Here is a 23731-nt window from a genome sequence, read left to right as displayed (position 1 = left end):
GCCATGTAAAAAGAAAAAAGGAAACCTTACCTTTTTGCAACAGCATGGATGGACCTGGAGATTATAATGCTAAGCCAGAGAAAGACAAACACCATAGGATCTCACTTATATGTGGAATCTAATGAACAAAATAAACTTATGAACACAATAGAAAGGAACATGGATACATGGAACAGACTGACAGCTGTCAGAGGAGAGGTAGGTGGGGGATTGGATGAAAGAAGATGAAGGAATTAACCAAAAAAGATACACACACACACACACACACACACACACACACACACACTGAGTGGCCGGATTATTATGACCACCTGACATTTGTAGGCAAATTAGCTATAATTTCATGCTGAAGTTGCTAGAGAGCCAGACCATTATAAATAGGGAAATAGGTTGTTTACCACGACAGTAGAAGTGATTTTTTTCTGAAGATATGGGTAAACAACGCGATTTAGCAGTCTTTGAAAGTGGGATATATATATATATAGATATAGATATAGACAACAGTGTGGTGGTAGCCAGAGGGAAAGGGGGATGGAGGTAAGTGAAGGTGGGCAAAGGAGGGGAAAGTGGGGATGAAAAGAAACTTTGTTTGAGGCGATGGATGCATCACGCAGTGTGCAGATGATGTTCTTTAGTTGTACACTTGAAACCAGTCTGTTTCTGTGAACCAATGTCACCCAAAAAAATTCAATTAATGAAAAAGAAGCATTAGTAAAATATATAAGAAAAAAACATCGAACTACTGTGCCCAAGAGTTGTACCTAGTCTGTGAAAAAGACTGGTGATAAACCAAAATTGAGTCATCTTAGTCTTGCACATCATTTCATCCTAAATCCCCATGTAAAATAGAAAATTAGAAGTCCTGATATCCAGAGAAAGCAATGCTGGAGAATGGAGTATTCCTTTCAAACTCTGAGTTTTATTTTAAAGAAGACAAATGGGAAAATAGAACCATCAAAGGGTATAGGGAGGGATTTAAAAAAAAAAAAGCTAAGATAGTGATTGAAATTATATTAAAAAAAAATAAATGACTAAAGCTAAAACCCTAAATGTAGATGGGATTTTTAAATATACTTGATATGCTCATATTCTTAAAGCTTATTATTTTTATGTATAAAATACCCTCAACCTCAAGAAAGAAGAGGAGAAAAAGAGAGCTTTAAAAATTGTGTCTCAGGTTTGTGGAAACCTACGTCTGCCAGCATCAGACATGTTATTTACTTCAAGCCATATTCAGCCACGTACAGGATTTCAAAACTGCCACCTAGTAATTTAAAATGACAAGAAAAATAATATAATGGATGCATGCCTGATTTCTCCCTTTCCCATCACACAATAAAGGTGAGGGGTCTGAAGGCTCTTGATAATTCTCTCAACAGAAATAGCAAAGACTTTGAAAAGAGCAACGTTAGATTTTATTTTTCCTTGCATGCTTCCTTTAAAAATGTGGAACTCATTGATCATTTCTGTGAAAGGCAATCAGAAATGCTGAAATAAAGTTGCTAATAGATTCAAAACTGGTTATTATCTTACAGGGCAATAAAATATAATGTTTGGGGTCATATTTTCTATAAGTAAAAATAAAGTCTCTCTAGTAGGCAAAATTCATTTGCCTTGCTAAGGACAAGAATCACTTGCATTACTAATAGTTTTTAACAAGTCAACTTTCTACCTTACAGTGATATAAAACAGTCTAGTCAACAGTAAAATCAATCAAAGAAACACAACCCCTATAAATCATATAATCCCCATAGAGTCCATTAGACCATGATTTCTCAACCTTGGCACCACTGATATTTTGGGCTACATAATTCTTTGTTGTAAGGGCCTGTCTCATTAATTGGAAGATATTTAGTAGACTCCCAGGCCTCTACCCACTAGATGCCAGTAACATACACCTTGCCCACTTATGACAATTAAAATTATCTCTAGGTAGATCTTAGAAGGTCTCATCACAAGGAATAAATAAATTTTCTTTTTGTATATATATGAGACGATGAATGTTAACTACACTTACTGTGATAATTGTTCAACAATGTATAAAAGTCAAGTCATTGTGTTGTACACTTTACACAGCAATGTATGTCAATTACCTTATATAATAAAAGGCTAATATGCAAATTGTCCCCTCAACCCGGGAGTTCAACCAGGGGTTCAACCACCTGAAGCCCCTCCCCCTGGCCAGCCCCGTCCCCAATTGGCCCTCCTACCCCCATAGGGTGTGGGCCGGCCGGACCCCACCCATGCACAAATTCATGCACCGGGCCTCCTAGTATCTTAATAAAAACTGGAGGGAAATGTCTCTAGACATTGCCAAATGGGAACCACTCTTCATTGAAAGAATATCTAGTAGTCCCTTTGCCCACTTACAAATCTTAGACAATGTTCCCTGACAAGTCAAAACCAACTTTCTCCCCATATTATTTGCACCAACTCTCTAAGGGCTAGAAAAACACTCTGAATTTGTAGAAGGGGAGAGTGTTCTTAGAGAAAGTCAGAAATATCTGAACCTCTGCTCTCTTCAGTTAAGTACTAGGTTTGGAGTCGGGGAAAGAACAATGGGATTCCTTTAAATAAAAAGATTCAGGAGGAGAGAGAAGCTGAGCTGTGGCTCCCAGGTATTTCTCCGGTTCAGAGAAATAGGGCACCTCAGAGAAAAGTTCCCTACCTGTGTAGTGGAGAGGAGAAATATCAGAGGACTTCTGTAGGCATGGGAGACAACCCCTTCAGTTTTATACGACTTAGAAGTTCAGCCCATAATTGGGACCTCATTATTGAGAGGAGATTGAACCAGAAGGCCTAGGTTGTAGCTGAAACAAGAGGCGGCTCCATCAGAAAGGTGCAGCATGGACAGTCCTACTGAGGACCAGCTAGAATACGTTGTATGTCTGATGTCTGGTGGTTCCATAGCACTAAGGGGAGCCCAGGTGGGACCTGCATTCCAGGAAGCACCTCATATTGTCTGTGCTGAAGGCCCAAAGGAACAGGTATGAACTGGCATAGGACATAGTCAGCACAGAGAAGAGGCAACTCTTCCCTCTTTGCCACTACGCTCTGTATTCCCACTGTCGAGTGTAGCATTGAGCCCATGGGGAAGGGAGAAGAAAACATAAACTATCCTGACTGTAACTGGGTTAAGTCTGAAGTGGCTGAGAAATCAATGAATGTGACCAAAATTCCCTGGAGGTTACTGGGTTGAGTTTTATGCTACCTTCAGAGCAGGAGATCAGGGCCCCAGAATAAAATGTTATAGACAATAAAGTTATATTTTTGCACACGCAAGGTAGTGACTATAAAATGTCTACCAGTGCAGGGATAAGAAGGCTCATCCCTAGACTGTCTAGAAATTAGAGGTTTTCCTACAGATAAACATAAAGCTTGTGGTGAACTGAAGAGAATAAACAAAAACAGTAAAAAAAAAATCTGGCTTCTCTAAGAACTGAGCCATCCCCGAAAACTGTAAGAGACATTGGCCAATGTTCACTGCATAGTTGTAAAGTACCACAAAATGCCGGCAGCATAAAATCTGAAAAATAGCTGGTTATTTTCACAGCATAATTTCTTCCTCATGCATTTTAGCCACCATCCCACAAACAAATGAGTTATTTTCAGAAAATAGAGACATCTAGAAAACAATTATTCCAAGATTTCAATCTACTGACAGAGTTTCAATCAGAGGTGTCAATCATTTATAAGTTCAACAACCATTCATTGAGCATCTTTTGTGCTAGATGCTGGTCTAAGCATTGGAGACAAAGTAATAACAAGTGAATTAATACTCTGCTTTCCTGATGTTCATATTCTAAGGGGAGAGACAGAAAACCCAATAAGCAAATGACTATATAATGTGAAAGGTTCTATAAAGAAATATAGAGCAAGGTAAAAGGACACAGTGTAACATGTTAGGTGAGTATTCAGGGAAGACTTTGGAGCAAAGTCATGAATAAAGTGAGGGAACAAGTTACTGGCTGTCGAGGAAAGAGTGTCCCAGACAGAGGAAATAGTAAGTTCAAAAACCCAGAAGTGTGAGTCGGCTTGGCCCATTTGAAGAACAGCAAGGAAGCCACTGGGGAAGGAGCAAATGGGAGTATGGTAGGAGTTAAGGACGGAGAGGTGGATGGGAGCAAAGTTATATTCATGTGAAAGACTTTTGGGCTTTATTCTAATGAGATGTAAATCCATTAGAGCTGTTGTTGAAGAGAAACATATAATTATCTGACTTACCGATGTATTAAAATAGATTACAAAAGTTACAAATGGAAACAAGCAGACTACCAAGGAGGTTTTGCAAGAGATCATATGGGAGCAGAGAGGTAACAATGGAGTTGGTGAGAAATGGTTATTTTTAGGATACATTCGGAAAGTAGAGTCAACAGGTTTTGCTGGTGGATTTGAATATGGGGTATGATGGAGAAAGAGAAGTCAAAAATAACTCCCAATTTTTTGGTCTTGAGTTGTCATTTATTGAAGACTAGGGGAAAGGCAGTTTGGCAGGAGACACAAGAATTTGGAAATGGGGGGGAGACCAAGATGGCGGCGTAGGTAAACACCGGAGACCGCTGCCACAAACAACCATTTCAAAAATACAACTAAAAGACGGAACGGACATCACCCAGAACCACAGGAAGGCTGGCTGAAGAGAGACTCTACAACTAGAAGGAAAGAGAACAGCAAATCGAGGCCCAGAGGCGGCGCAGTGTGGAAAATACAAAGGTACCGAGGTGCGCGCGCAAAGCGGGCTGGTGGCTGAGGGCGCGGTTGTCGTTCTCTGTCCGGCTCCGGATCCGGGCGAGTCTCTAGGGACCCAGACTCAAACGGGAGAAGCGGGATTATCCGGCATCAGTTGGAACCTGAGGGCAGCTTTCTCTCTGAGGTTTGCAGCGGCTGCCGGGGTTCTGAGAAGCAGAACCTCTGGGAACGGGACTGAGCGCTTCCATAACTGCTCCCTCCGCCCGCCCTGTTGATCCCGCCCCGCCCAGGCCCTGCGCACAGCCATTTGCCGATCGCCTCAGGCAAAGGCTGGATTAGCGCCTCCCCAGAAGGCAGACGTTTTCCATACAGCTGATTCCTATAGCCAGTCGGCCTGGAGGTCAAATCCCTCTAGTGTTAACTACAACAATTAAGGCTTGGCTAGAACAAGACTGTGCACCGAGACCACAAAGGGGTGCACCAAGAAAGCATAAAAGATGCAGAGACAAAAAAACATGACAGAAATGGAGGATATGGAGCTAAGAATCGCAATTTTGAGGGCTTGCCATAAATTTGTGCAGAGCCTCACGAAAACTAATGAGACCCTCGATGCTACGATAAAGAAATTAGAAAGTAAGCATACACGGACTGAAATAAAGAATATTATACCCAATAGCAGACCAGAGGAGCACAATAATCAAACCAAAGATTCCACAAAAAACACCCAATTGGAAAAGCAAAATGAAAAAAGAATCCGAAAGTGTGAAGATAGTGTAAGGAGCCTCTGGGACAGCTTTAAGCGGTCTAATATCAGAATTATTGGAGTGCCAGAAGATGAGAGACAGCAAGATATTGAAAACCTATTTCAAGAAATAATGGCAGAAAACTTCCCCCATCTGGAGAAAGAAATGGACTTACAGGTCCAAGAAGCGCAGAGAACCCCAAACAAAAGGAATCCAAAGAGGACCACACCAAGACACATCATCATTAAAATGCCAAGAGCAAAAGACAAAGAGAAAATCTTAAAAGCAGCAAGAGAAAGAGGCTCAATTACCTACAAGGGAATACCCATACGACTGTCAGCTGATTTCTCAACAGAAACTTTGCAGGCCAGAAGGGAATGGCAAGAAATATTCAAAGTGCTGAATACCAAGAACCTACAACCAAGATTACTTTATCCAGCAAAGCTATCATTCAGAATTGAAGGTCAGATAAAGAGCTTCACAGATAAGGAAAAGCTAAAGGAGTTCATCACCGCCAAACCAGTATTATATGAAATGCTGAAAGGTATCCTTTAAGAAGAGGAAGAAGAAGAAAAAGGTAAAGATACAAATTATGAACAACAAACATGCATCTATCAACAAATGAATCTAAGAATCAAGTGAATAAATAACCTGATGTACAGAATGAACTGGTGATTATAATAGAATCAGGGACATAGAAAGGGAATAGAATGACTATTCTTGGGGGGAAAAGGGGTGTGGGAGATGCGGGAAGTGACTGGACAAAAATCATGCACCTATGGATGAACACAGTGGGTGGGGAGTGAGGGTGGAGGGTGGGGTGGGAGCTGGAAGGAGGGGAGTTATTGGGGGAAAAAAGAGGAACAAATGTAATAATCTGAACAATAAAGATTTAATTTAAAAAAAAAAAGAATTTGGAAATGTTAGGAGACATTGGATATTCAAGACTAGAATTCAGGAAAGAGGTTAGGGCTGAACATATTATATTTGTTGAAGTCATCAGCATATGGATGGTATTTAAAGCCATGTTCCTTTATGAGTTCCCCAAGAGTCCTTTTGTCTTGAAGGACTTCCAATGTATAAAGAAATGTTGTCAATTTGCAGTTTAAAATTTAAACTATAAGAATAGATATTTTTTCAATCTTTTATATTTGTCAAAGGAGAATCTCAGCTAGATATGAAAAAATTCATTTCTATCATGATAGATGGTGCTCCAGCTAGGTTAGGTCAAAACTCTGCATTTATTAAAATTTTAAAACAAGAGACTGACATTTTCCTTCTTATCACTTTGTTTTATTGTATGATACATACTGAATAAATTTGTGCTCAGCTTTCTGAAACAGACTGTACAAAAAATATCCCAGTTACAGTTGTTAAAATCATTCAGTAATTATGTGCAAATGATTAATCATTGTTGGTTAATAGAACTGTTAAAACAAATCATAGGAAATAGATTAAAAGATCTTGCATTCTTAGTCAATGCTGTTTGTGTCATGGAAACACTTTACAAAAAATGTATTGTACTGTTAACTTCTACTGAAGATCTTCTTGAAACAAACTGAACATTTGCCAAATACTCAATAATTGAAGACAAAAGGGTGATTTATGATTTCTCACAGATATCACTCTGCATATGAATGAGCTGAATCTGAAGCACTAAGGAAAAGCTTATTTATGACTAAACTAGATAAGTACTAAAATTTATATTAAAATTGAAATTTCATGATACATATAATAAAGAATTTACAAGTTTTTCCTCACATGAATCAATATGCACAATATTTTCATTGTAATTGACAGTGTTATACAAATTGGCTTTGAAAACTACAAGAAAAATTTGAAAAACACTGTTTATAATGATAAATTCAGAGTTGCTTTTCAATTTATGCAATCTTCTTTTAAATTCAATGTTAACAATACTGTATTGACACAAGAGTTAGTGAATTTATTTAACTTGGACAGATGTAGTTTTGAAAAATATTTGGCTTCAAAGTCAAATTAATACTCCTACAAAGATGAATTCATTGTATCAATGTGAATTTAAGAGGACAGTTAATTTTTAGTACTCAATTTAGTTATTCACAAACCTTTACATATGTTTGGCAAAACATGGGTATATATCTATATTTCAACTATAAATTTTATTAAATATGAATGCTGATCAAGTATTGCCAATGAAAATTCTGCATTTAGCATCCAAATTGAAATGTGCTGTAAGTGTAAAAATCCATACCAGATGTCAAAGAGCTGGTAAGAAAAAGCAAATGTAAAGTATTTCATTAATATATTTATACTGATTACATGTTGAAATGATATCTTGGCTATACTGGATTAAATAAAATATATTATTAAAATTAATTTACCTGTCTCTTTTATTTAATGTGGCCACTAGAAAATTTTACATAATACATATGGCTTGCATTATATTTTTATGGACAGTACTGGTGTGGGGTCTGGGCAGCCATGAATATACATGCATTGGAGCATGCGGCTCAGAGAGACGTTGCCATGTAACCAATATGTACTGGATGTGAAATGTCTAACTAGGAACGTCTCCAAGCTTGGGTATATTTTACTGGTGTTATAGCTGAAGTGTCACTTTTTTAATCTAATAAGTCATTCATTTTCTGTTGAGACTTTAAGCAGGAATTGGTTCTTTCACCCAAAGAGATGAAACTTTTCTGATGGATTTTAAACACACAGATTTGGCAGAGAATTTGCAGATGACAAAGAACAGATACTGAGCACTCAGATTAAAAAGATATACGGCATATCCCCAATGCTTTATAGTGAAGCGTACAAACCACCTTTACAAAGCATTTCATACAGAAGTCAATATGCTTGAACTAGACTTAGTATATAAATATTATGCCTTAAACAAGTGCATGAGCAAAGATCAAGTTTTATGAGTCCTGAAGCAACTAATCCAGCATCGACAGTGATGAAGCTACGGAAGGACATCCATCACAGAGCCAGAAAGGAAAAGAGACTGGCCAGACTAGAGATTCTGTTAGGTGCACTGGCTGAGTAGAGGGCGAGGCAAAAGTAGGTTTACAGTTGTGAGTACACAAAACAGTTTACTCTTGCATTATTATGTATTGCTTACCGTATTATTTTCCATACAAACAACTCTATACCTACGTTTTCCCATGCTGTATTGCCAGTATTGACTTAGTAAAAAAAAGAATTGGAAGTTAATATTAAAGCTCACTATAAACTATTCATAGTAGGTGCATATTTTGTGCATTTATCATCAATAAAAGAAAAGAAAAACAGAGGAAGAGATGTCTCACTCAATAATCTGAGTTCATACATTTTTACTATCTTCACAAAAATCTAATTTAAACAACCCATCTAGGGGATATTTATAGAAAGATGCAGGGACTGAGTGGACTCTAGCTATCAAGACTAAAGGCTGGTGGTGTAACAGGAAAAAACAAATGAACAGTCCCTTCTAAATAATTCAGCGTGAGACCTCTTTCCATCTGGATGAGACACAGCTTGCCCTACAACCTCCCAAATCAGGAAAGAATCGTGACATCAACGCTTGGACTATATTTACCAATTCTGCACAAAAATACATGAACAATTAGCTACAACATAGATGTTAAAGGAGGTCATGAAGAGAACACGACTGCAGGTTGAGCCACGATCTGGGTGGGACAACTGGAGCCTCTCACCCCTCTCCGGTCCTTGGACTGTATGGTCTGTGCACTGTTCTTGCACTAGGAGCCATTTCAGAGACGCAGCCTTGAGAGCCCAATGTGTTTTTGAGACTGTCTGTACCCCATTAAGTCTTCTGTATAAACTCTTAAAATTCTGGCGGCAGGCAGATCTCTGTCTTAGCGATGACCCCACACAAGCCTAGTAAGCTCCCTGGTTTATTAAAATTGTCACCTGCTAATCAGGAGTAGGCTACCTCTGGCTTCAGTGTCTCATTGCCCTCCATGTATGGGGCCAGTTTCAGATTTCACCTGGCAAACTCCTGAGGTTGCAAACCAAGACAGAGTCGTACACCATCACAATGTTTTGGTGAACAACAGACTGCATATGTGACAGTGATCCCATAAGAATCTAATGGAACTGAAAAACTCCTACCACCTGCTGTACCACAACACATTAGTCACTGGTTTGTGCTGATGCTGGTGTAAACAAACCTACGTGTTACCAGTTGGATAAAAGTTTAGCACCTACATTACAGTGGTAGGCTATCCCACCTAGGTTTGTGTGAGTGCACTCTGTGATGCTGGCACAACAAACTCACCTAACAACACATTGCTCAGAACATATTCCTATTGTTAAGTGTGCATGATTGCATATTTACCTGTAAATGGATTTTAAAGAGAAATGGTCTAAAAAGTAGGTTCTAGTGGATGGATGTTATTTTACCTCCCTGGAATTTCTTTTGTGTGTGTTTTTCATGTGAATATAAAATTTATGATTCTCAGCCAGAGAATTAGAATCTTCTAAAAAAAATTTTCTGAATAAACATTTCCATCTCTAAGGAATTGTTCCTTGCCATGACTGAGGGGAGTTGGGAGTGGTCAGGAAGAGGGGGTTTGTGTGTGGCTTATGAGAAAAACTCCCAAGCTGCCCCCAGACACTGTTCAATTTGTGCACCCCACCCTCCACCATGGTCCCCAGCCAACTAAAACAATCCCTGATTCTATGACTCAATCACATGTTAGATTATTTCATGATTCAATAACGCAGAGCATCTCTCGCCCACTGAGTTCCGTGACATCTGACTGCAAGTAGCCCATTGAAGATCATGAAGTTTGTGTGACTGAGCAGTCCCACTGCCCCTCTCCCAAGAAAAACCCTTAACACCCTCCCTTTAACTTATTCAAATCCGTTTCACATGCAAACCGGAGCCAAATTAGGAAATTAAACCTAGCTGACAGAAACAACGCTGAACATTTGCAGAATAAGCATGTGAAAAAACAATAATCCGTTTTTATTATGAAATTTGTAAAAGCAACTCTCTTCCAATTCAGAATCTGCTTCCCAGTGAAATCATCTTTCTCATCCCCTCCCAGCTGTGCAGGGAGTGCGAGTTTCTGCAGGCCCCACTGCCACAGCTGGCGGCAGAGGAGGGAGTTGCTCTCTCACCTGAACTGGTGTAGGGGGCTTCCAATTCTGATCATCCAGAGCACGTTCTGCATATGTTGTCTGTCTCAAATGTGTGGGCATCAGTCTCTTCTACTTCGCATTTGAAGAGCAAAGTGCTGCTGTAGGATTATTTCGTTTGGAGGATAGGTTTTGAGATTAAATCAACAGCTAAAAAATTGCATTTCTGAATAATTATATGTGAAAGAGATTGCCTGAAAGATTTTGCTAGCCTTCCTGAAAAGATGGCAGTGGGTGAGCTATCTACCTTAGAAAAGTTTAGATTGGCAATCAAATGGTATGTAAACAGAAGTGGAGGCAACAACTTGTTCTCTTTCTGCAATAAAAGTTTTGAAATCACTTGTCCATCTATATGCTTTATCAGAAAAATAATAAATTCCAAAATGGAGAGTACAGTTAAAATTTGTATTCAGAGTTCTATGAAAAATAGCTCAGCAAATGTCACTGAACTGTATATATATGGTGTGTCACCATCACCTGCATTTCAGAAAGTAGGCAAGTAGTACAGGTGCTTTGATATTATAAACTCACCTGAAACTGAGTTTGATGTGAAAAGGAGGCTAAGATTGCCATCTTTTATTTTCAAAGACATTCCAGTTCTGGCCTATGTGGTTGATATCTTTTACTCTACAGTTATGGGTTTATTTGCTTTATATCTCTTTATTTTACTAACTTTTAACATTTTATTGTTCAAATAACATGTATTTACCGAGGTAAATAAGAAAAAAAGTCATATTTTTGCAATCTTATGATCCAGAGATGGTTATTGGTTTCTTTTTATTTTGTTTTGGTTTTAGTTGCCATCAATAAGAAATTTATTTTTAAAGAGTCCAAATGCTGGTCTTGTTGAGAAAAATTTTAAAGATTTACTTAAATTGTTATAAAATTGAACTGCTGAAACTTGCTCACTGAAACATTTGACTTGCATTAATGCTTTATGTTTCTGCATTTATATTAAAAATCACACACAAACAAAAATGGAAAGACTGCCAATACCTGATTTCTATCCCCATTTTCCACTTGCAATCATATATTAGGTACTTTTTGATGCCGTGGGAAAAAATATCTAATGCTCAGAACTACCAATAGCAGGAAGAAGAGAATATTTTTTAAAAGAATGAAATGTTTCCCACCATAGTGGATTCTTAAGCACTTTATCCAAGTATATGGCATGCTGGCTGGTGTCTTTTGGCATAATTGTTACACGTTTGGCATAGATAGCACACAGGTTGGTGTCTTCAAAAAGGCAGCCGGATAGGCCTCATGTGCCTCCTGCAAAGTACCAATAGCTGTACTCTAGGAGCCCAGATCTATTTTGATGTCCTGAGCAATTTCCCACACCAGACACTGGAAGGGAAGTTTTCAAATCAGGTCAGTGGACTTCTGATAACCTATAGAGTAGGTAGTATCGGGCCTGTAAAGATGAGGTTTCTTCACCCGTCCAGTAGAGGGCGCAGTCTTGCAAGCGGCTTTTGTAGTCATTTGCATCCTCCATGATTTACCACTGGTGGATTTGCAAGTAATTGAATTTGTAGGAGCCATGGAATCCAAACCTCCTTACTATCCCCTTCTCCAATTGGAGCATGGGAGCTGGAGGCAGCCCTGGCTTTAGAAATCTATGGCAGCACAGAAGAGGTCGTAAACACAACTGAAAGATGGCAGACACCAAGCTATCCGCCAACATGTGCCGTGTGCCAACCAATCACACACAATGGAGGGAAAGCACAGGTCTGCCCCTGACCCCTGAGATGGTTATTGTTAACACTCTCTGTGGAAATTAAGAGTCTGTGCGTGTGTGTGTGTGTGCGCGCGCGCGCGCGCGCGCGCACGTGTTGAGAAGAAATTGTAAAATAGCATTTATTTCAAAACTCTCGCATCTACAGATGAACATAGGACACCTTGGAGTAAATTTTCCTTTTTCAGAGAAGAGTCACTTGACTGACATCACTTAGTTACACAAAAATAAGGGTAGCAGGTTCCTTTTGCCTGGGGGAAAGATATAACAGAAGCTTCTGGAACCAGACATCTCACCCTCGCTATCTCCCTTAAAATGCAGAGTCAGCATTTGTGGAGAGGTTAGACAATTTTGCATAAGTGTCTCTAAGGCTCCTAGGAGGAAAGGAAGGTGAGCATCATATTTTCACTTTTTGAAGTTCAATGTTATTAGAATATTTGGGATGTTCCCGAAAATGGCCTGGAGATAGGAAAGGACCACAAGGGCTCCAGAATGGTAGGAAAATTCTGGGTTAATTTCATTCTCTTAAAGTGAGAGCCTAAGGTCTGGGGAAAAGGTTAGTCCCAGCACAAGTGTGTGGCTGAGCCTAGAAGAGCCTTGAGACCCAACCTGTTATGTGAGTCCAATAAAATGCAAAAGAGGTAACCTTGAAATTCTGAGGATGAAGTCACGTGTAGTCTATGTAGGTATCTGAAACAGCCAATAGATTGGTGCCTATAACTACAGCAGAGAACAGAGACACATGAAATAGTAACCCTAGAACAATATGTGACGCAGAGAAGAAACTCAATAAAGGATCACGGTTGGAAGGCAGGCAAGAACGCATATGGACCAATCAAACAGAAGCAGTGACTCTAAAAGCCACGGCCCACTATTGAACCAATCAGATACTCACAGACCCATTTAGAGTAAGTAAACCCCTGAGGTTTTTTAACAAATCAAGGTGGAATAGTTTTTAAGAAAGGTGTAGATTTTTCAACTAAAATAAAACTCTGGTATCCCAAAATATTTTAGAGGTGAGAGAGATGTGACTGTATTTGTAACCAAGCTGGTGGAGTGACTATAGCAGTAACATGTATGAATATATGTGTATTTTAAAACAGAGCATTATACAACATAAAAATTCTTCTAAATTGCTGGACATCTCTTAGGCTATTATATGTGGATAAAAATATTTATTCACAGTTGTATCAAAAAGAAAAAAATACCTAGGAATAAACTTAACCAAGGAGGTGAAAGACCTCTACTCTGTAAATTATGACATTGAAAAAGAAATTGTAAAGAACACAAATAAAAGAAAGGGTATACCATGCTCATGTATAGGAAGGATTAATTAATATTGTTAAGTTGATCATACTACCCAAAACAATTTACAGATTCAATATAATTACTATCAAAATATCAATATCATTCTTCTCAGACCAAAACAAATAATTCATAAATTTATATGGAATCACAAAAAATCTTGAGTACAGCCAAAGCAATCTTAAGAAGAACAAAGTTGAATGTATCATGATCCCTGATCTCAAACTATGTTACAAAGCTATAATAATCAAAACTATATGGTACTGGCACAAAAACAGACATAGATCAATGGAATGGAATAGAGATACCAAAAATAAACTCTCACTTATATGATCAATTAACCCATGACAAGGAAGGTAAAAATATATACTGGCATAGCAAAAGTTTCTTCAACAAATGGAGTTGGGAAAACTGGACAGGTATGTGCAAAAAAATACTCTGGACCCTCTCTTATATCATATTCAAAAACAAACTCAAAATGGTTTAAAGACTTAAATGTAAGGCCTGAAACAATAAAACTCCTAGAAGAAAACATAGGAAATAAACTATCCAACATCACTTGAGTAATATCTTTTTGGATACGTCCCCTCAAGCAAGGGAAACAAAAGAATAAACATATGGGACTACATCAAACTAAAAAGCTTCTGCACAACAAAGGAAAACTTCAACAAAACAAAGACAATCTACTGAGTGGGAGAACGTATTCTCAAATGATATTTCCAAAAGGAGTTGATATCCAAAATATATAAGAAATTCATACAACTCAATAACAAAAAATAAACAATCTAATCAAAAAATGGGCAGAGGACATGAAAAGACATTTATTTATAAAGATGGCCAATAAGTATATGAAAAAATGTTCAACATCACTAATCATCAAAGAAATGCAAATAAAAACCACAATGAGGTATCACCTCACACCAGTCAGAATGGCTATTATCAGAACATCAACAAATAATTTCTTGGCGAGGGGGTGGAGAAAAGGGAACCCTTGCACACTGTTGCTAGGATTGCAAACTGCAGCAGCCCCTATGGAAACAGTATGGAGATTCTTCAAAAACTAAAAATGGATATACCATACAACCCAGTACTTCTACTTTGTGTATTTATCCAAAGAAAATGAAAACACTAATTTGAAAAATATATGTTCCCCCATGTTCATTGCAGCATTATTTACAATAGCCAAGATATGGTAGCAACCTAGGCATCCATTGATAGATGAATAGATTAAGAAATAGTGCTGTGGGGGTGTGGGGATGGGGATGTATCCACTGGCAGCTGATCTGTTTTTACAGAGTGAAGGAGTCACCATCTAAAATCTATAAACTGTCACAGTCTATCATCATTGTAAAGATGTGACCATTATTTAAATTAACTGAATGATTTTTTTCTCTGTGATGGCTTTTCAGATGGTGATGTGTGTGTACACACACACACACAGCAATAAAAAAGAATGAAATCTTGCCCTTTGTGACAACATGGATGGATCTAGACAGTATTATGCTCCGTGAAATAAGTCAAAGACAAATGGTTTCACTTATTTGTGGAATCTAAAAACAAAACAAAAGCAGAATCATATAAATAGAGACCAAAGAAATTGTTATCAGAAGAGAGGGTGTGGAGGGATGGGTAAAAAGGGAAGGTGAATATAGCTAACAATATTGTGGTAAGTTTGCACAGTGAAAATTGATTACCAGAATTCGTGGATGATCACATCTTGAGATATAAAAATGTTGAATCACAATGTTGCACACATGAAACTAATATAGCCAATATAACATTGTATACCAACTATACTTAAATAAAAACAAATTTTAAAAATATTCATTCATTCACTAAGCATTTATCAAGCACTTACTATGTATAAGGCACTGTGTGTATTACATTGAGGAATGCACTGCCTAGCCCTCTAATATTTCATAGTTTGATAGGCCAGTACAATAAATTGCCACACAGCCTGGTAGGTGCTATCATTGAGAAATAAAAGCCAGGTTAACATTATATAGAAGTGGTTTTATTTCCTCTTTCTCTGCCCAGTATCCAATCTCCCTTCTTTTCTACTTCGACTGGCAGGGAAGCCTCGGAAGGACAGAAGGTGAAGCAGGAGGCTCAGCATGTCAAACGGTCAAGTTGGATGAAGGCTGAGGACATCCTTGGATTTGTACTTAGAAGGTCACTGGCATATCGTTCAAAAAACATTTTATTTAAATACTGCAATCTTTGCATTTCAGTGAGTGAGGGGCGTGGAGTGAAGGTGCCATTTGGTAGAATTCAATAAAGAAACTGTGCTAATCTTTGGGAGTATTATACAAATGGTAGTCATTACTGGTACAACTTCAGACGTCTGTCACCTCCCGTCTCCATTCAGAGCAGAGAGAGTAACCTAACCTCTGCTTGATGGATATGCTCATTCTACTAAATTCACCTGCTTGTAATGGCAGCTGCCCACTCAATTTCCCTTTTAAAATCCACAGATGTGTGTGGCAATAATTGTAGGCCCACTGGCGGCTGATCTGTTTTCACAGCGTGAAGGAGTCGTCATCTAAAACCTATAAACTGTCACAGTCTGTCATCATTGCAGAGATGCAACTATTATTTAAACTACGAGATTTTTTTCCCTCCCTCTGTGATGGTTTTTCAGACGGTGATATGTCATAAGCAAGCCACAATAAACTGGCGTTCAGCATTCTCAACCCATTAGTCCTGCCCATAATTTGGTGCTTTCAGGAAAGCATACAGATGATATAAAAAGATTTTGTCTCTGTTTATGCCTGCGAGGAAAAAAAAAATCTAAGGAAATGGCTTATACATAACTACCTGAATAGGAGCTGAGCATTATGGCAGCTGTAGAGAGAAAAATAAATAAATAAACGAGTCTCACTTATTGCCAGCTGGGATGTGTCTGGGTGCGAAGTCTCTCTTTGAATGAGGGCAAAAGTAAGCTCACACTTGCTTAGGGTCCAAGAGTTCATAGAGCCTTTAAAAGACATCATTTCACTTAATCGTCACAAGAATGCTATGCCTTGGTAAAGCACACATCATTATTCCTATTCTCAAATGAGGCAATTGAGACTTAGGAAAATGTTGGTGATTCAGCCAAGGTTACAACACAGTTAGTAAACAATAGAACCTAAGCCCAGAGCTCCTATGTTCATAGCTCCTCCCAACAAAAGCCTGCTGTGGAGTTTTTCTCCCTTCGTCCTCTCTTTTATGTAATGAATTCATTTTTAAGTGTTTCAAAATGATGTGCTGTCAAGTTCAGTTTCCTCATCTGTGAAAGGGAAATTATAGTGGTATGCCGGAAGCTGGTCCATCCTTGCTGCTTGACACAGTCGCTGCAGGGAAGAAACATCTTCGCAGCATATATTTCAAGGGACCTGGCGTATATGGCACACTGTTCTTAATATGTTTGCTCCCCTTCTTGGCGCTATGTGTTTTAACCAAGGTCACCTCCCCGAAAAAGGTTGTTTCCCCAGGTAGGGATTTTCCCCTGAAGTTAGGAAGGGAATAAAACCCCTTAACTAAGTGCGAGGTGGGTAGTTAATCACTTTACGACCAATCATGCTTAAGCTACATAATCTTTACTCCCTGGAATGGAGATAAGAAATGCCCTAACCTTTGGAATAGAAATTGATAGGATTAAAATCAACTGCTATAAATACAGATGTAACAAGACAATAAAAGACAGAACCTGGCTGGAGAACCTGACTAGGGAACCTGTCTATGATGACCAACTGAACACTGCTTCCGTGTTATTTCTTCGTTGATTCCATCCACACCTTTGGGAACCCCTCAACAAGATTATTTAATAATGGATGATTATGCTAAAGGCCATGGCAATAACATGGGGAAAGGCCTTCCCAAGAAAACAATAACCCCAGGGAACTATGGGAATACTCCTAGAAAAGGGCGATATGCTGTTTCCAGCAATCCGTATGCATTTAAAAACCCAATTTACAGTCAACCTGTTTGGGTAAATGACAACCACAGAGATCAAAGTAAGAGATGGCTATCAGATGAACTTGCTGGTAATTCAGAGAGTTGGAGAGAATTCAGACTAGGACCTAGAATTCCTGTTATGAACCGACCAAGAAAAGACTCCTTTCAAGAAACTGAGGAGGGATATCGGTGGCAAGATGGAAGAGGCTGTAGAGCTGTAAGGCGACTATCTCACAAAGACCCGACAAACCTGGAAACCATGTCAGAAGTGGAAACAGGAAGCCATGAAGACAAGATGCAGAAGTCCAGACCTAGGAAGCCACGGAGGACTAGAAATGGGGAAAGTGAACTGGACGGGGACTCAGAAGGCCCTGTGATCGACGAGTCTGTGCTTTCAGCAAAGGAGCTCCTGGCTTTACAGCAGGCTGAGGAGCCATTGAAAATGGACGGCACTGACAGGCTGGAAAGGCCACCTAGAAACTCCCCTACAGCAAAGTACACCTGCAAACTTTGTGATGTTTTCGTTGAATCTATTGCACTTGCCCATGAGCATATGAAAGAGGAGAGGCACAAGAAAAACATTAAGAACAAGCAGGAGGAAGAGCTGCTCACTACATTACCCCCGCCTACGCCCTCCCAGATAAATGCAATTGGTACTGCCATTGACAAAGTAGTACAGGAGTTTGGGTTACTCAATGAGAACTTGGAACAGAGACTAGAAATTAAACGTATCATGGAAAATGTGTTCCAACACAAGTTACCAGATTGTTCTCTAAGATTATATGGGTCATCCTGTAGCCATTGGGTTTCAAAAATTCGGATGTAAACATTGGCATTCAATTTCCAGCCAGTATGTCTCAGCCAGATGTGCTCCTACTTGTTCAGGAATGTTTAAAGAACAGTGATTCTTTTATTGATGTTGATGCAGATTTTCATGCTAGGGTGCCAATGGTGGTGTGCAAAGAAGAGAAAAGTGGTATTTTTTGTAAAGTGAGTGCAGGAAATGAACAGGCTTGTCTGACAACAAATCACTTAACTGCCCTTGGAAAACTAGAACCAACGCTGGTTCCTTTGGTGATTGCATTTAGGTACTGGGCAAAGCTTTGCAGTATAGATCGCCCTGAAGAAGGAGGTTTCCCACCATATGTGTTTGCCCTGATGACAGTTTTCTTTCTTCAGTAGAGGAAAGAACCCCTTCTGCCTGTTTATCTAGGATCATGGATTGAAGGATTCTCATTGAATAAACTGGGCAACTTCAACCTAAAAGATATCCAGAAAGACGTCGTGGTCTGGGAATACACTGATAATGCCACAGGGGATGCTGACACAGCAAAAGAAAAGGCACTAAAAAAAAATACCTGTTAAAACAGGACAGGAGTCATTAATATTTGATTTAAAACACCAGCCTTCAGTGCCAGTTGGGAAGCTCTGGGTGGAATTGCTTCGATTCTATGCTTTAGAATTTAATTTGGCTGATTTAGTGATAAGTATCCGAGTCAAGGAAATGATATCTCGTGAATCAAAGGATTGGCCCAAAAAGCGCATTGCCATCGAAGATCCCTACTCTGTTGAAAGGAATGTGGCAAGAACCCTGAACAGTCAACCTGTGTTTGAATACATACTTCATTGTTTAAGAACAACATATAAATATTTTGCTCTCCCACACAAAATTACAAAATCTAGCCTTCCGAAGCCTCTGAGTACTGTTACATGTTCAGAACATTCTAAAGAAGCAGCAGACAATGCCTACACCAGATCAGGGGATGAGGGTGCCCTATCTGAAGAGGATGAGGAGGTAGGCGAGTCTAAGTACGAAGACTCAAAAGAATGTGGAAAAGATGTGGATGGAGCTCTACTAACAGAACTTAATAAAATCAGTCTTAAGGAGGAGAATGTATGTGAAGAAAATTCAACCATGGATCCGTCTCACTTCTATGAATTTAGTAAGCTCACCTGCACCCAAGGCAAGTCTCCTACAGTAGTGTGCAGTTTGTGCAAACGAGAGGGTCATCTAAAGAAGGACTGCCCTGAAGACTTCAAAAGAATCCAGCTGGAACCTTTGCCACCATTGACACCCAAATTTACAAGTATCCTAGATCAAGTTTGTATCCAGTGTTATAAGGATTTTTCTCCAACTATTTTAGAAGATCGAGCTCGTGAGCATATTCGGCAAAACCTAGAAAGTTTCATAAGACAGGAGTTTCCAGGAACTAAATTGAGCTTGTTTGGCTCCTCCAAAAATGGATTTGGGTTCAAACAGAGTGATCTTGACATGTGTATGACAATTAATGGACTTAAAACTGCTGAGGGGTTGGACTGTATAAGAACTATTGAAGAATTGGCCAGAGTCCTCAAAAAACATTCAGATCTGAGAAACATCTTGCCTATTACAACAGCAAAGGTGCCAATTGTAAAGTCCTACCATTGGAGAAGTGGTCTGGAAGTGGACATCTGTTTGTATAACACATTGGCCCTTCATAACACAAGGCTTCTATTTGCTTATTCAGCCATTGATCCCAGAGTGAAATATTTATGCTATACCATGAAAGTTTTTGCAAAGATAGGTGATATTGGTGATGCATCCAGAGGCAGCTTATCATCATATGCATACACACTTATGGTGCTATATTTTCTCCAGCAGAGGAAACCACCAGTCATTCCTGTCCTTCAAGAGATATACAAAGGTGAAAAGAAACCTGAAATATTTGTTGATGGATGGAATATTTATTTTTTTGATCAAATAGATGAACTGCCCACCTATTGGCCAGAATATGGAAATAATACAGAATCTGTTGGGCAGCTCTGGTTGGGACTTCTTCGTTTCTACACAGAGGACTTTGATTTTAAAGAACATGTTATTAGCATCAGAAGAAAAAGTCTGCTTACGACTTTTAAGAAACAGTGGACCTCAAAATACATTGTTATTGAAGATCCCTTTGATTTGAATCGTAATCTTGGAGCTGGATTATCAAGGAAAATGACCAATTTTATATTGAAAGCATTTATTAATGGTAGAAGAGTATTTGGTATTCCAGTCAAAGGATTTCCAAAGGACTACCCCTCAAATATGGAGTACTTTTTTGATCCAGATGTGCTAACTGAAGGAGAGTTGGCCCCAAATGATAGATGTTGCCGAATTTGTGGGAAAATTGGACACTTCATGAAGGACTGTCTTTGGAGGTGAAAAATGAGATGATGGTGAGATCAGGAAGATACCCTAAACCAAAGATACCCTGAGAACAAAGACAAAAGAAGCAAAGATGACAAAGAAGTTCAAAAGAAATGTGCAGAGAGTGAGGTGTCCTCAAAAAAGGAAAAGCCCAGCCCTAACCGGTTTGGCTCAGTGGATAGAGCATCGGCCTGGGGACTCAAGGGTCCCAGGTTCGATTCCGGTCAAGGGTATGTACCTTGGTTGCGGGCACATACCCAGTAGGGAGTGTGCAAGAGGCAGCTGATCAATGTTTCTCTCTTATTGATTTTTCTAACTCTCTATCCCTCTTCCTTCCTCTCTGTGAAAAATCAATAAAATATATTTTAATAAAAAGAGGAAAAGCACGTGCAGTACATGCCTCATAAAAGAAATATGAACTGCTACTCTTGTAGCTTACCTGGGCACTTTAGCAGAGAATGCCCAAATAAAAATAATGATACTCAGGCCAGATGGCAAGCTCCTCAACAGCCTGGAAATACATCAGGGAATAATATTAATCCTCCAAAAACTGTTTGTCCCTGATGTCAGAAAGGATTCCATTGGGCAAAGGAATGTAGATCAAAATACCATAAAAATGGTTGGCCTTTAAATTCTACAAACCACTCCCAAGGAGGTTCTATCTCATCACCTCAATTGGGAAACTTGAGAGGGGGCCAGCCCCAGGCCCCTGCAATGATAGGGGCATCAACCCTCAACCCCTCTGCAAATTTCAGTCAGTCAGTGACCTCTTCAGAGCAATCCCAGGCAATGCAGGATTGGACCTCCATTCAACCACCCATGCAATACTAACCCCAGACTCACCCTCCCTTGTCCTGTATTGGCCCCTCTTGCCCTGTGTCAAGAGGGACCCTCTTCTCACAGTCCATTTGCCCATAGTTGTTGCCTTGGCTTTCTGTTCACGCTGAGGTTGAGGCCTCGTGGTGGCCGGTGCCATGGATCTGTCTCTCACCCAATGGTGTGAGCTGGGCCCTCCCTGGAGAAGAAACCTGGGTTCCCCAAGAGATGTGACCGGAGCCGGGGCCCCGCCAGCAGGCGAGGGGACCCCAAAGCTGGTGCTGGGCATGAAGGCCACAGGGGCATAGGCTACCAAGAGGACAGAACTGAATCTCTTGAAGGGGGGCGCTGCCCCTCCCTCATTCGCACACCTCACATCACCCTGCTTGGCCCCGGAGGATGGTTAGTTAGCCAGAGAAAAGTAAGATTCCTCAGGGAAGGAACAACCTAAGACAGGCACAGTTGCAGAGGGGCCATCAGGAGACAACTTGGGGGTCAACAGAGGTGGGACAGACCCTCACCCCCCCAACTTTGCAGAGGCCTGAACCCTCACCCCTTCTGAGGGAGGTCTCCTGCACTCCTGGCTGCTTTGCTTCCCACGCCGCTCAGATCGGGACCCAGGTAAAGACAGAGACTGGCTGACAGCAGTTGCCCTCTCACTGCAACAGGACTCATTTCCCATTTCTACCTTGGACCACAGGGAAAGGAGCAGCTGAAGGAAAGGGCTGTGTCAGGATGCTGCCTTCTTCCCTTTCTTCTCCCTCTTTTTTCTAAACACTTCCATGCCTTGTAGTTCTTTTGCTTTCTCTTCTTTTTCTCTCTACTACCCTCCATCTCTGCCTCATCCTCCTCCTCCCCGGTATCTTCCATATCAGCCAACCCAGAGGGCACAGCTAACTCCTCCCTGGACACCGACACCACCATCAAGCACGGCCCTGCTGGACCCATTGATGCAGCCCTTCAACTCGCTGACACTTCGGGAAGCCCATCACCAATGACGCTGCCCACTAGCCAGATCAACAAGGACAACCAAACCACCGACTTGAGGACAGCTGAAATCCCTTGACTGAAGAGGCCAGCAACCTTCTACAGGAACAAGACTCCTTGTGCACTCCAACCACTACGATTATAGCTATGCTCGCTATCATTGGTGGTCAGTCTTCTTCCGAGTCTTAAACAACTCAATCCAAGAGGTGGCCACTGATTTACATGCGATCATTTAAAAAATAAAAAAGGGGGAATTTTCCAGAAGCCAGCCCATCCTTGCTTGACACAGTCGCTGCAGGGAAGAAACATCTGCGCAGCATATGTTTCAAGGGACCTGGCGTATATGGCAGGGGAGGACAAACTTTTTGACTCGAGGGCCACAATGGGTTCTTATACTGGACCGGAGGGCCGGAACAAAAGCATGAATGGAGCGTTTGTGTGAACTAATATAAATTCAAAGTAAACATCATTACATAAAAGGGTACGGTCTTTTTTTTTTTTTTTAGTTTTATTCATTTCAAATGGGCCGGATCCTGCCCACTGGCCGTAGTTTGCCCACGGCTGGTATATGGCATACTGTTCTTAATATGTTTGCTGCCCTTCTGGGCGCTGTGTGTTTTAACCAAGGTCACCTCCCCGAAAAAGGTTGTTTCCCCAGGTAGGGATTTTTCCCTGAAGCAAGGGAGGGAATAAAACCCCTTAACTAAGTGCCAGGCGGGTAGTTAATCATTTTAACTATGAACAATCATGCTTAAGCTACATAATCTTTACTCCCTGGAATGGAGATAAGAAATGCCCTAACCTTTGGAATAGAAATTGATAGGATTAAAATCAACTGGTATAAATACAGTTGTAACAAGACAATAAAGGCAGAACCTGGCTGGAGAACCTGACTAGGGAACCTGGCTATGATGATCAACTGAATGCTGTCTCCATGTCATTCTTCTTCGCCGACTCCATCCACACCTTTGGGAACCCCTGGACCTGCTGGGGTTGGCCCCCAACAGTGGTGCTTGCCTTTTACAGTTGTTGATTAAGTGATGTGAGGCACGGTGGTTGTCCAAGTGTGACACCTGAACCAGTAGCGTCAGTATCACTGAGGATATGTCAGATACACAAAAATTCTCAGCCTCCCCCACACCTATTGAATCAGAAACTCTGAGAGCAGAGCCTACCAGGACAGACACACCTCGGAGATGCTGTGGGCCCAGCTCCCGA

General features: G+C 40.2%; 1 protein-coding gene across 1 annotated transcript; it reads left to right on the top strand.

Annotated features, from left to right (window-relative positions):
* The first annotated feature begins 2846 nt into the window (after positions 1 to 2846).
* LOC139006158 (terminal uridylyltransferase 7-like) lies at positions 2847 to 22592 on the top strand. Its single transcript, XM_070408701.1, is given in 8 exon segments — positions 2847 to 2987; positions 4241 to 4313; positions 17403 to 18338; positions 18341 to 18391; positions 18755 to 18897; positions 18899 to 19519; positions 19850 to 20879; positions 22402 to 22592. Coding segments are annotated over 8 exon segments (3186 nt in total).
* The last annotated feature ends 1139 nt before the right edge of the window (positions 22593 to 23731 follow it).

The sequence above is a fragment of the Myotis yumanensis genome, unplaced genomic scaffold, assembly GCF_028538775.1.
Source record: "Myotis yumanensis isolate MYYU_CA2020_CCGP unplaced genomic scaffold, mMyoYum1.0.hap1 SCAF_3, whole genome shotgun sequence".
NCBI classification, from domain to species: Eukaryota; Metazoa; Chordata; class Mammalia; order Chiroptera; family Vespertilionidae; genus Myotis; species Myotis yumanensis.
The sequence above is the reverse complement of the archived record's forward strand: the minus strand, read 5'-3'. Positions and strand labels throughout refer to the sequence as shown.